Source organism: Oreochromis aureus, linkage group 17, assembly GCF_013358895.1.
Source record: "Oreochromis aureus strain Israel breed Guangdong linkage group 17, ZZ_aureus, whole genome shotgun sequence".
Classification (NCBI taxonomy): Eukaryota; Metazoa; Chordata; class Actinopteri; order Cichliformes; family Cichlidae; genus Oreochromis; species Oreochromis aureus.
This window is the reverse complement of record NC_052958.1, coordinates 27,351,319-27,365,760: the sequence shown is the minus strand read 5'-3', so window position 1 is coordinate 27,365,760 and position 14,442 is coordinate 27,351,319. Positions and strand designations below refer to the sequence as shown.

The following is a 14,442-nucleotide window of genomic DNA, read 5'->3' as shown; positions in this document are numbered from 1 at the left end:
CTATACAGCATTGACAGCTGCACAACAATCAAGCAGGTTACAAGTAGGCGTGTTGTATATCTGGTTGCAATACTTGTCTAAGTGTCTTGTTTTATCATCACCATCACCATCACCATGAGATTTTGCAGGAACCCTTGGAAGTATAAATTTTATGTAGTCCTTATGATAGAGTTTAAGTTGTTTAAGTTGTTCCCTCAGTGCTTTTCTGTGTGGGCCTTCAGGTTATTAATTCTATAAAGTTCTTGTCTCTGTCTATCTCTATTTCAGTTGTTGTTTCTCACTTCCTCTTTTATTCAGGTAGTCTTCTGTCTTGCATTTTTGATTCTTTCGCATCACCGTCTTGATTAATTTCAACCCTGCCTGGTTCCTTTAAGTGTGTATTTATAGCCAATTTCTGTTGTTCTTTTTCAGATCATTTGTTAAGCTCTCCTCATCTGCTCCCTGTTCTCTGCAGAATTTTGGATTTTGACTTTTCCCTCTGTGGACATTTGCTTTACTGTATCACAGACTTAATTAAAGGTTAGTTTTCGGTTTAATCTGCTGGTTACCGAGTATCGCATTTGCATTCTTCTGATTCCACACTTCATGACAGCTCACAAACACATACAAAAGCAAAGAGCTGTTACACAACAAAATGCACAATCAATACAAAGATTACTCATTTTTAGTAATTCAAACATTAAAAATGTAAATACAGAGTTACCATCTAACTTAACATGGAAACTCTCATCAATATGTTCGTTGTAAATTTCCACTATTTTATTACTTTTATTGGTAATATATGAAAAAAGTATATGTTTCATTTTTTTGGATTATCAATTTAATTCAAGTTGTATGCTGACCCCAGACCCCAGCTATCGCCTAAACTTGAACAGGTAACAGGTCGCAGTAGGACTTTGTAGCCTCCATTTCCAGTACAGTCGATGTGAGGATGGCTGTGAAGTGCTCTCTGTGCTGCTTTTCAACTTTGCTGTTGGGTTTTGTGTTGATATATAAACACTAAAAGAAAGACCTTGTGCCTCCTCGTCCTCGGGATAGAGATTTGTGTCAGTGTGTGGGACTCTAGCATAACTTTTGTACTGTTAGCTAATAATTATACAACAGTGCATTTCATGTCCTGTTAGAGAATAACACTAAAGTAGTGTAAGAAATGACTTTCTCCAGGAAGTAACTGAATAATTTAACACATAATTACACATTAGTAAGTAATAATTAGTAAATAATAACTAATGTGTAATGTGCTACTTATTTGGAGTAATGACTCCAAGACTGATAACATTAAAGAACACTGACTCTGGATCTGGCATTAACAATCTAATCTAATCTTTTCTGTATCTTATTGTGTTATTACTCATTTAAAGAGTAACAGGACATATTTTCTCATAGTTAGTGTGATGATACGCAGTGTGTTCTGTGACCTGAATTATAAATGCCTGTGAAAGAGACTGCAATCAAATACCATTTAAAAAAACAAAAAAACTTCCTCTGTTTCTGTAAGACACCAAATATTTCATCTCTCTTTCTCCATCGGCCAGTGAGATTTAAAAGACTGCAAGGGTACAAGCTGAGCCAAAAATAAAAAAAACAAAAAACAAATGTGGTTTGGCAATTAAATCAGTGCAGGTGAGCTTGACTTGACTTGATCTAACAGTATGCTTGACTTCTAGGAATCTGCGTCTGACTAATGCTTTCATATGAGTAATCTCTTTCTACCCTGACACGAATACCCATGTGCGGTACTGACCCACTATGTCTATGCTCTTCTAGGACAACTGTCATGCAGCGTTAACTTGGCACTGGTACATTCGTGAGTCAAATCAAGTCTTATATGAAGAAGAAATCTTTTGGTCTAAGGAGCTTGGAAAGAAAAAGCATCTGGACTCCTTTAAGTTGCTTGAAGACGTTTCACCTCTCATCCAAGAAGCTTCTTCAGTTCTAAGGTCAAATGGTGGAGAGTCCCAGATTTAAGCTCTTTGGGGGTAACCCACTGAGAGGGACAATGGATCCCCTGATGATCCTCTACCTAATCACATGAGCCAAGGTATGAAAATGGGTGTAGGTCACAATCAGCCAAGGTTTCGGGAGAGCTCATTGTGAAACCTAGCCCCACCCTATCATGTGATTTCCTGAGGTCAACAGGCCCAGGATGTGAGTGGGTGTTAATGCGTCTGGGAAGGGATCTCAAAACTGGATTATAGATGGCAGACAGTTGGTGTCGTAAACCACCACCTCTGTTCAAAGATGGTCACTCACAGTGGACATAAATGGCTTCTTTTACTCCCCTTTCAAACCATCTGTCCTCTCTGTCCAAAATGTGAACATTAGCATCCTCGAAAGAGTGACCTTTATCCTTTAGATGCAGATGGACTGCTGAGTCTTGTCCCGTGGATGTGGCTCTTCTATGTTGTGCCATGCGTTTGTGAAGTGGCTGTTTGGTCTCTCCGATGTAGAGGTCTGGGCATTCCTCGCTGCACTGTACAGCATACACTACATCGTTAAGTTTGTGTTTAGGAGTTTTGTCTTTGGGATGAACCAGTTTCTGTCTGAGTGTGGTGCTGGGCCTGAAATACACTGGAATGTCGTGCTTGGAGAAAACTCTCCTGAGTTTTTCTGATACACCAGCTACATAGGGGATGACAATGTTGTTGCGTTTGTCTTTCTTAACCTCCCTAGTTGGTGTCTGATCTTCTTTTCTGTGCATCTTTGCTGACCATTTGACCCTAGAACTGAAGAAGCTTCTCGGATGAGAGGTGAAACATCTTCAAGCAACTTAATGAAGTCCAGACGCTTTTTCTTTCCAAGCTCCTTAGACTACGATGAGCTGGATGACTGAGAACCTACACAGACATACAAGAAATCTTTTGCTTGAGACCTGCAAATACATTTCTTTTAAGATACAGTACATTCTATCTTGGTTTATATTTTCCTTCCAAGGAGCCAAAGTGCTCTAGAGTAATAGTTTTCCAGGCATCTGAAAGCCTTAGAACGTTTTTAGAAGAAAGTCTGATTCATTGGTGGAGGCTCTGTCATGGTTTGGAGCTGCATTTCAGCCAGTGGTGTTGAAGATTCTGACAACACCGATGGAAATATGAAAACAGAAAAGCACCAGCTGTTTTTGATCAACCATCCAGTATCATGTGAAAAGCATCTGATTGGCAACAGCTTAGTTTTTCAGCACAACAATGATACCAAACACACTGCCAGTGGAGTAAAAGCATACCTGGATAGAAAAACGGAATATTCTCAATCATGAACTGGCCTCCCCAGACTGGCCTCCCCGCACTGCTTCGATAATGTATTTCCACATTATCGAAGCAGTGTGGGCTCATCTCGACAGAGAACAGAACAAAAGTTAGCCAACATTCAAAGAAGAGCTTTGAATGTCCTTGAAGAGGATAACTATTCCTTGAGACTACTTAAGAAATTACACCCAACCTTGCCTAAGAGAGCTCAGGCTGTGTTGAAGAATAAGCTGTCATAGCAAATATTGATTTTCAAGCTTATTAGAATTGCACAAACTCAGTTTTTTCCTTATATCCTGTATTTCCATACTTGTGCAAATATTTCAATAAAGTGCTGTATCTTTTTTTCTATTTCATAGAAAAATATAAAGAAATGAGGAGTGGATCAAGAGTTTTGAACAGTACTGCAGTTATTCTACAAATGGCAGCTGCCAAACAATCTGCTTTTAATGAGTGGTGGGGTATATAAAAATGTTTTATGTTTCTAAACAAGATCAAAAGACTTTAGCTGGCTCAAGGAGAATTCTTAATATCCACCAGAAACTGTAACACCTGTATCATATTTTAACCAGAATTATGATTATGCATATACAAGCTTTACTGAAGAACACATCAAAGGAAAGTTTTTTGTGAGAGACAGCCTACCTGCAATTTTTTCAGGACTTTCAGAGAATAGCAGCTCTACTTTTCCATCTTCTGGGAACCGGGCATCTGGAATGTTAAGGGAGAGATCAGAGAGCTGGACAGTTAACTTGGCATTCTGTGCATATTTCCATGTGTCCTTCACACCTGCGGAGCTGATATGGTTCCAGCGTTAGACTGATAGATTTATCAGTTACTGATTAAGCTTGATAGTGGTGCGGCACTAAGTCAGCACCTGGCAGTGTGTAGGCTGAGGTAGCAGGTCATAAATACCTTCTCTGGCACAGTCAAGGTCCGCCTTTGAAAAAGTGAGGGTGTGTCCAGATATAAGGCCCATATGAAACTGGAGCCGGAAGACAACCTGACGACTGGCTGACCGGCTGTTTTTGTCATAACAAACCACCTACAAACAGACAATGAGACGATAATAAAAACAAATAAAAAATAAAACATGACTGCTCTTTTTTTTTTTTTTTGTAAAGAGTTTTTTACAAGTTACATTTAAAATTTAGGCAGATTAAAACAAAGATAGGTTTGGGTCTGGCATTAGACAGAATGGTCAATTCTGTTTAACTTGTCCTGTTGGTGCTCAAGTAAAAAAATATACACTCATGCATACATGCAGATGCACAAACCATTAAAGCCGTATAAATACATATAACTGCAAGTGTAATACTCAACTAATGCAACACAGATGTGTCCTCCAATTACAGAAATGTTTATTATTAGTAGTAGTAGTAGTAGTGCCGGAGGGGTTAGATATGGGGTTATATATTCAAAAATCAGTCCACATGTTCAAAAAATTGTTTACAGAGTTAAACAATAGCTTCTTACTCTTGTGTAAACATCTGCTCATCAGTTAGCTGATAAAAATCAAGACATACAGAGTATCACAACTCACCATGATGTCCCCTTTGAGCAGCTGGGCTGGCTGAAGCACAATGTAGAGGCGATCTGTCTCAGCTGCATTAACATGGCTGAGATGAACATGAGATGCACATATTAGTACCTTATGCTTTATGTAAGCTCCGCGGTTACTGTGTTTACTGTGTGTAAATTATGTATTTCTTACTAAATTGGAGACGTGCAAACAGCTTGTAGACTTTGGTAGACCCTCAGGAACAGGAAACATCCTGAGACAACATCAACAGAGATATTATAATTCAAGTTAAATAGGGTAGTTTAAGAAAACTTTGACTAAAGATAGACAGATAAAGCAAGTTCACAAAAACAGTGACTCCAAGGCACTTTATATAGCAAGGTAAAGACTTAGACCGTCACTTTTCAAGCACTTCACAGTGGACAGTGGACAGCAGCAGTCTTTGGTGTACAGGCTGGGCACACAGCCTTACACTAGGAACACTCAGAGAACCCTAAGAATCCATTTACCAAATTTTTTTCATTTTCTGTTACAATAACATGCAAGGCCTTGGTTTTCACTACCTTGCTGAATTTTGAAATTGTGTCATGTTATGTGTAAAGATCTGATCGAGGTGTTGAGGATCTCTAGATTAAAACAATGGGTATCTTGCTAGGCTCATAAAGGCTCAAATCACAGCTCTCCTTCCTCTCCTTTGCAAGGAAATGCCACAAACTGCAGTTGGTGAAATAACCACTTGAGGCTCGCTCCAAAACAAAAAATCCATAGATTTTCATGTCAAAATGGCTGAAATAAACAGACTGGTATAAAAAAGGTTTTGATTTCTATGGCTACCTTTTCACTTTTAATGTTTATTTAGCTCACCTGTTTTAATTTTAATAAGCCATAAAGTAATGCACAAGTTTACCTTGTTGAGTTATACATTCAGTTTTTTTGGGTGTGTCTTAACTCTGTTTTTAATCAGCTAATATCTGCGTCCCATAATCTTATAGTGAACAGCAAATGTGCTTTGCTAGCCCAGCTATCCCGGGTTAAATATATGGTCACAACTAATTGAAAAAAAAAGAAAAAAAATCGAGATTGCATGAGCTAAAATGCCAAAACTGTTTGTGCTGCTTACCTCCATCTGGTCTTAGTTTGGGGAGACTATAAAGAACAACACAGAGCAGGAAAGACGGAGAAGGGGACATCTTTAGTCTGCTTTTTAATATGCTGCCCAGCATCCATACATACCTGAAAAAGCAGAAAGAAAGTCTGTATCTATAACATTATTAGAAATGGAAGACAGTATAGTTAGATTTTCACTGAATTCCCTGGTTCCATTGGTTCACAGTAGCTTTATTATGTTAACTGTTTCACAAAACTGTCAATCAGGTGATCAATGAGCATGCGGTCTGAGGTAAAAGGTAGATGTTTTGGTCACAGAGCAGAGGTTTAGAGTTAAACCACAGTTGAACTTTGACCTCCAGGAATCAGTCATGCAAATCTTTACCGTTTCTGTGAAGGGGTCATAAGAGCAGAGAGCGTGTCATTGTAGAACCTCCTCATGGCGAAATGGTCGAGGGAAAGGTCTGCACTGAGAGACAGACACATTTTTAGATAATGTTCTAGTGTTTCATGTTGATGTATATATATATATATATATATATATATACATCAGAGTGAGCTGTTCAAGTATGGAACACATGCACTGTCAACGTGACTGAAGTTTCCTCTTTTTCTGCATTTTCTTTTTTGTGATTTGCCTCAAATTGAACTTTCCCAACATGCCATAATAAGATGTGGCAAAACAAGAACATCATTTTAATAGTTCAGCTGTGGATCATAAAATCACACATAAGCTATAGGATGATGCTATGAAGGCTCTTGTGTTTGCTCAGAGTCGGTGTAAATGTATTCACTGGTGTCCAACAGAAACAGGATCCCGGCCCAAAAATCAAACATAATCACAGTTCAAAGTCTCTGCTGTCAGCCGTGCTGCCCTTTGCCTGGTGGAGACACGCAGCAGATCAGCCACTATTCCCTCTGTCTATTGTTTAGTCAGCACTCTTTGATCTGCAAACATGTCCAGCAGTAAATGTCACAACTGGCGCAATACTTCACAGCTCCATTTCCTTCACTTTGATGTAATCAGAGATAACATTAGCAACATGGGAAGTCCAGAGCCTGAAAGGTTTTTTGGACACAACAACATATGAAAATATTCTTTTTGCATCACTCTGAGAAGTCCATTTTATGAGAATTTAGGATGAATCCTTTGCAAAACTTTAATATCTGTATCAAAATTTAAGGTTATACTCTCAAGAAGAAAAGAGGCCTGTGTTTAGGCCTGATCCCACATTTTAAAAGACAGTTTATTGATCCAGCTATCTGTGCATAGTTTCTTGATTTATTTCAGAACATAAGATGTGAGTGAGTTCAGCAGCCAAACACCAAAATGAAAAAAAAGGTTCATACTAACACTGTTGCAGAAGGTCTCAAAAATGTTTTAGACCTGCTTAGTTTCATCCTTCTCTCTAGTTAATCCAAAAACCAACTTAAGGTTTGGCCCTGGAGATGTGTAACACTTCTCTCATATAAAGCCTAGACCAGGATTGGGCAACCAGGCCTCTGAAGAACTTCAGGACATGTTGAGGAGGTTGTTTAGCCATTTGAATCAGCTGTGTTGGATCAAGGACACATCTAAAACCTGCAGGACACCGGCCCTCGAGGCCTGGAGTTGCCCACCCCTGGCCTATTATCTTGCTGTAGGATGAACTCCTTTGAAAAACCTTGAAAACTGATAGCAGGCTACATTTTACAAACAAATATGGCCTGGACCCAGTATGATGACTAGGGTGATCTAGATCCCTTTATATTAACTTCACCCCAAGGAGACTAGTGTAAGATGAGACCTAAGCCATGTGATATTGCTTTGTTTTACATAATGCCAGTGCAGTTATTTAGTCCCTATGCACAACCAATATCCAGCACAGCAGAAACTTTCCCTGCTGTTTAAAAAGTCAGTGTTACCTGGCTGAGATGGAGGTGAAGTGAATGTAGGATGCCACCAAAACTCCAAGTCGACCTTTTCCTCCCTGTTAGGGATAGTCAAAAGATCAGGATAAATAAAGTTTAGGTGCTTACGTACGTTACATGAATGCCTTTAGAGTACATGCCAGTGTCGGTGATTACAGTGATGTTTACCCTGCAGTGTAAAACGAGGACATGCTTTGGATGGACATTCAGCCAGTTCTCTATCGCTGTGCACACACCGATGATCTGATCCAGGCTAGGAGCCAAGAGATCCACCCATCCCGTGTCCAAAACCTGACGGAAAAAGCCCCGCTTGCGCTACAGTACTTGCTTACAGTTTTACAAAGTGACATTTAAACTGAGTGCATTAGAATTACCTTGTGGTTGATTCTGCTCAGAGTGTCATGCTTCCGGGAGAGGTTGATGAGCTGAAAAAAGGGTTGTTTGCATGAGATAAAATAAGTAAATCACTTCTGCTGGTTGCATACAAGATTTTTCTGTGGTCTAACAATTAACTAATATTTAACCTTACAGTTACCTGAATGTGTGCATCTAGGTATGAGAAAAATAATGATTAGGGAAGCAAGGTCAAGTAAGGAACTTTTATAATATATATCCTAATATAGAGCTAGATGTAACTTATAAAACATATCAAGTCATTTAAGGACAGAAAAAAAACTTCCAAACATAAGACAAATTATACTACAATGAAAGGAAGAGTTTAATGAGAAAAAATGATAAACTAAATAAAATGTTTTAAGTTTCTCATAGTATGCATTTGATTTGTTATTTGTGGTTGTTTTGATGCTTTCCATATTGTTTTGGAATAAAGAAATTAGTAAAACAACTGAATGTACGAATGGGAAGCTTCATAATTGTTTAAATGATATTTAATTTGTTTTTTATAAAAGCAGGTCACTGTCTCTGAAATCTCTGAATCAGTTTGGTTTGCTTTTCAGTTACCTTTAAAAATAAAATTCTTCTGCTATCTCATCTACTTGTCTCACCATGTAGTTGTGTCCATGCTTGGACTGCAGCATGGGAATAATCTCCCATAGGTTCTGCAGATAGATCTTCTCTGGACACCCGGGAGGGGAGTATATGGTGATGATACGTTCAGTGATGTAGGTCAGATCCATTCTATGTGCTTCCTCCATAGTTAGTTTCAGTCACACGGGTGCCTGCAAAGACCCAAGTAGTGATACAGGGGGTGAAAAAAAGAATAGCTAAAGAAGATTTAGAGAAGTGAGACTTGCTTGTGTCACATCGGCTGCACTTCCCCATTTCAGCTTACACAGCAGGGGACTGAGTTCAAGTGTGATCAGTCTTACAAAGCCTTTTTACATGATGTGTTGCTAAAACAAAGTGAGGTCATGGACAACCAAAAGCTTAGTCACTGGAAGCCTTACTGATCTTGCGACCACAGAAGAGTTAACAATGAGCCACAAACACCAAATCTTAACCTCATTACTCATCAGCACTAAACCTGAAAACACTGATTCTGACAAGACATGGAAAATGTGACTGAGCTGTTTTCAGTCTCATGACTGGAACAGCTTGTCAGAGGTCTTTTTTTTAAGTTTTAAGCATTACTGGCCCTATATTTCGAAAAAAGAATAGTCATATCAGCAGGAACTTTTTGACTAGCTGTGCTACTTTGTTTTCTGTTCCGTTATTTAGCTGACAAAGTCAGTCATTTAACTCAGTTTCTCTTTAAAATAGGAACAAGTGGGTACTAAAATTGATAATTCTAGAAAGACAGTAGCACCTCTTAGAGTTTTTAAACATGTTGATATCTATTTCAAGTGTATAAATAAATGTTTTGAACCTGATGAGATTTACTACTAAAAATGCTTTTTGCTAACTAACAGTTCACTATGTGGACAGCAACTAATATTCATACTATATTACACATGTAATATTAGTATAAAATGTAGAAGTAGCTTTCTGTCCTTAATAACATGTTTCAGATATTTACTTTTGACACCATTTTTAGACCATATATGATGTTGACAACTCAGCAAGTCACATATCAAAATGTTGTCACATTAATGCAAATATTGTAACAAGTTATAGAATTCTTCATCACTTAAAGTTATTGACAGTGATAAAGACCAGCATTCCCATGATAAGACCACTGTCATAAGTGTAAACTGCTTTAGAAGCTAGAAGTTGGTATAAGACTTAGCTAAGCATAAGCTAAGCTAGCGTGAGCTAAGACTGAAGATAAATGGAAATGGCTTGTAAATGGCCACCAGTGGATATAACCTGTAGTTACAAAAAGGCAGCTTCCATCTTCTATGACCTCAGTATATATTTTAAGTTTATGGGTTTTACTCTTACTTTCAGGTCAAAGAGAGAACATTATGTCAATTTTCATGAATTTCCAAGAATTTCAGAGAAGAATCATCCTAGATATGCTCAACCAATGAATGTGCTGTTTCATAGTAAGAACTCATCACCTCTCATTTAAAAGTTTGAAACTGCTCAATTCAAGGCTTTAAAATGGATCTTCCCAAACCACACGGTCATGTCACAGTGGCCATTTTGATCTTTTTTATCTTTGGAACACAAGATGTCTAGAAGTCCAACAGCGACAAAAAAGGCTACTATCATGTCATATTTACAATTCAGTAACTATTAGATAGTGATACTAGGTTGGGTTCACCAAATGTAGACATGGCGAGGTGAACTGTAGCTTGACATTTACTAGGAATAGGTGGGTAATTTTGCTAGTTAGTAGCCCAATGCTAATTATGTTATGTCCTTATTTTGTTTATAACAGTGCTGCAGCTGACACAACAAAACGAAAATGGGCAGCGAACAGGACAATACCAAAAAAAATATAAAAACATGTTAAAAGCGATACCAGAGAGGTATCGTTTGACTGTTGGTTTAAAGTGGAAATAATATGTTTATATATATAATATGTTTGTCAGTTGTGAATGTGTGAAAAGTTAAGCTGAAAAGCTGCACATACAAAATTATATTAAAATTAGAACAAAGAAAAAAGAAGGTCTACCCTTTAAAATCCATTGGATAGTCTATAGGTTAATCTAGCCTTCTGTTCAAAAAAAGTTTCTGATGTTTTTCCGCACAATATAATTGAGATCCAAAACAATGTGATTTCTTTGCCCATTCTTAAATCCGGATAATTCTGTGTTTTCAGAGGGGTTATATGAGTATATGGAGCATGGAATTTACATTCATGCCCATGTATGTCTACAGGAGTGATACCCACACACAGTAGAAGAGAAATTAGTGTGACAAGAGCAGTGGTTGACCTGCTTTTATCTTGACCGTGTGACCACAGCAAAGTAAACAGAGACAGTCATTGTAATTGAAACAACATACAGGAATAAATGGTAAATGGCCTGTATTTGTATAGCGCTTTACTAGTCCCTAAGGACACCAAAGCGCTTTACACATTCAGTCATCCACCCATTCACACACACATTCACACACTGGAATAATCTACTTCAGCAGCAGCCTACGTCATTAAAGGAACTACAATTTTTTAATTTAGCACCCCAAATTTTAGCTCTAAGTTATGTTGTGTGTGCAAGAACTGAGTCAAAAAAAAGTCTTCAGGATGTTTTGGAGAATGACACACCTTTTTTTATTATGTTGTCTCCAATTTTGAGTGTAGTAAGCAAAAAAGATCGGCAAAGGACCAGGATTTGTAAATCACAAGCTGCTCAAGGCTGAACCTGAGAATCTACAGTTCTTCAACAATCAAAGAAATTAACATGCTAGGATAGCTGATAGCTTTACTGTAGCCTCAACATAAAGCTGGATGGTGCAAATGTGTAGCTCTGTACCACCTGTGCCAAAGATAAATTATTGAACAGGTCTACTGGAAATTGGCCCTGAGGTCCAAGGGACCTACAGTCAAACAGTCTCTCTTTGAAATGAGTGTTTGCCTTTCTTGTTTGGAAGCTGATTAGACAGCTACAAAGAGACACTAAATGACAGCAGAGAGATGCAAAATAAGTGCAAACAGACATGAACAAATTGCAAAGAGATGCAAAATGAGCTGACATTGATGCAAAAATGACTCCAAAGAGACACAAAACGACTAAAGAGAAGCAATAGGCTGCTACAGCCTATCTCAGGTACCACAGGCCAACAGGTGGGGTACACCCTGGACAGACCACTAGCCTGTTACTGGGCCAAGACCTAGAGACAGACGACTATTCTCATTCACACCTATGGGAAATTCAGAGTCACCAATTAACGTAACCCCACTAACTCCATGTCTTTCTACTGTGGGTGGAAGCCGGAGTACCAAAAACCAAGGGGAGAAGATGCAAAAACATAAAGACAGAGACAAAGAACAACACAAAGACAAAAAAGGACTAAAAAGAGATAGCTAATGCTTAAAATGAGATACAAATCAGATAGAGTTACAAAATTACTATAAAGAGATAAAACAACTACTCAGCCATAAAGGTAACCAAGAATCATTAAACTACTGCAAACTACTACACACACAAAAAAGACGCGGGGCTGGGGTGGAGGGGGGGCTTTTACACGTCTGTGCTCAGGTACCCGTCTGCCTCATAATGCATGCATACATATACAGCATGGTGGTTTAAATCTTAAATGTCTGTGAACTGGACTTGTTGCACTGCTGTTTTCGAGTGAGCCTTTTCTGACAGGGTTGGGCAAACAATCTTAATGAGTGACTGCTCTCCAATGATGTATTTCTGGGCTGTTTTTCCAACGTTTTAAGACTGCTGCAATCTAAATTTGTCCGCGCTCCGCCTGTGGAAGCAAAACAAACGGAAGTGTGCGACTTAACCACACGCATGCATATACACACGTTGCCATAGGGAGCCCAAACTGGTCACATCCAATTACAGCCTCTCTTTCCCCTTTTAAAGGAAGGCATTTCAAAATGGATTAGCCATCTTTATTTCTCTATTTTTCTCTTCACAAGCGAAAGACTTCCCTCTTAAATGCAGAAGGAGCAGAGCCAGGGTTTGATTTGTTAACTCAGCCAAATGGATTGTTTGAAATTGAAAGTGTTTGCACAAAATACCACAAGTGAAATTGACAGCGATGTCCCACCATGGTTGTGGTGGTCAGGATCTATTGTCCAATCCTGTGATCTCCATTAAAGTCCCCTTGTCCTGAGCTTTAAGCTAATCTCCCTTTAGTCCAACTGATCCCCACAGAGATTCTTTATTCACTTACACATTCCCCCACCCCCACCAAGAGATACACTGAATTGAATCCTGCAGCAACATTTGTATCAAAATCATGTCACTTCACTCAAAGGAATTGTCAAAGGAAGTTATTAGCATTGGAAATGAGTGCAATTATCACAGCCCCACTGGCAGTGTAGGCAAGATTTTAAGACTTAATATAAGATTAAATGACTTAAGACGGACTAAAGCCCAGTGGAAACACGTCTCCTGGGGTTCAGTGTCTTAATGTGTCAGTGGGTTAATCTCTGCATCTGCGTGGGAGACATTTTTCACTGGTAATCCTAGCCCTCCCTCCCCCCGTTTTGAATTTACCATCCATCACATGCTACCACTAAAGTGATTTGGACTAGCATCATAGGCCACCGGCATTCAAGGAAAGCTTTCAAGTGGGAAAGCAGGGTGCTGGTTAATACTGCCGCACACTTACTGTAACGTGTTAAGAGAGAACAGGAAAAAGCTTACCTCGGCCTCTGGTGCTGCAAACAAGAAGTCAAATGTACAGCCTGATGAGTGAAAGTCTGTGTACATATGTGCGTGTGTGTGTGTGTATGTGAGGGAGACTTCACAGGAGGTGGGAGGAGGGAGGAATGGAGAGCAAGAGAGAGCGTGATAAACTGCACTGTTACAGCACTGCTTGCACTTTGCCCTCTGTTGGACTGCAGTGTGACTTCACTGTGTGTCCACCCCTGTTTGCGAAAAAGACAGCTGGAACAATCCAATCGCAGTACTCTTAAAAAAACAGCCAGCAACACACATGGGAGCTGACGAAAATGTTTGTTCTAAGTTATCTGCACTCCAGAGTAACTCTATTCAAATCTACTGTATAATCTCCCAACATTTTAATGTTAACTATACACATTTTTTAAACTAGAGAGTGGAGTCCTCTAAGATATGATTTATCTTGTAACTTCACTTTATAAATTGTTGCTTGTATGATTTATGTCTGTCAAGCCCTTTGAACCTTCATATGTGATAATGATAATGAAATAAACTGAGTTAGGTTGATTTGACTTGTAAAACTCAATAGTTGGTGGAAAATGACTGTTTTGCATGAACTTGAACAGTTGTAATGTTAAATCTAATGTACGCAAGACCCACCACTAGATAAATAGGACAATGTTTTAGCAATGATGTGGCTACTTCAGTGGATGCTTTCATTTTACTGCAATTCCATTTTAAATACATAATTTTCCCCGTTGTAGTGGTGCTATTGTACAGTAACAAATTTATTTCTATAGCCAGTTTCATACAGATAAAATGCATTTCATAGTGCTTTACCAGAGACTGATAACTGATCGTTATGGTAAAACAGGGTTAGGAGGACAATAAGAATAATGAAAAAAGTACAACGACTATGATGACATATATTGGTGTCACCAATATCTCAACAATAACGTTCATTTTCCATTAGATGGCGCCAGATGACGTGTTACTGATTGATAAGACCTCT

General features: G+C 38.7%; 1 protein-coding gene across 2 annotated transcripts in view; it reads right to left on the bottom strand.

Annotated features, from left to right (window-relative positions):
* si:ch211-191a24.3 (tensin-3) overlaps positions 1–13,585 on the bottom strand; it is a 53,592-nt gene extending 40,007 nt beyond the window's left edge. The window contains exons 1-11 of one of the 2 annotated variants that reach the window (XM_031732423.2): positions 13,455–13,585; positions 8,787–8,960; positions 8,157–8,207; positions 7,951–8,073; positions 7,777–7,841; positions 6,257–6,340; positions 5,885–5,997; positions 4,957–5,017; positions 4,786–4,861; positions 4,158–4,287; positions 3,888–3,953 (exon numbers count right to left, since the gene is read on the bottom strand). In XM_031732423.2, the coding sequence (XP_031588283.1) occupies positions 3,888–3,953; positions 4,158–4,287; positions 4,786–4,861; positions 4,957–5,017; positions 5,885–5,997; positions 6,257–6,340; positions 7,777–7,841; positions 7,951–8,073; positions 8,157–8,207; positions 8,787–8,936 (919 nt within the window). In that variant the 5' untranslated portion in view covers positions 8,937–8,960; positions 13,455–13,585. Of the gene's footprint in view, positions 1–3,887; positions 3,954–4,157; positions 4,288–4,785; positions 4,862–4,956; positions 5,018–5,884; positions 5,998–6,256; positions 6,341–7,776; positions 7,842–7,950; positions 8,074–8,156; positions 8,208–8,786; positions 8,961–13,454 lie in introns of those variants that run through there. The other variant, XM_039600986.1, reaches the window with a different exon arrangement.
* Between the last annotated feature and the right edge of the window lie 857 nt (positions 13,586–14,442).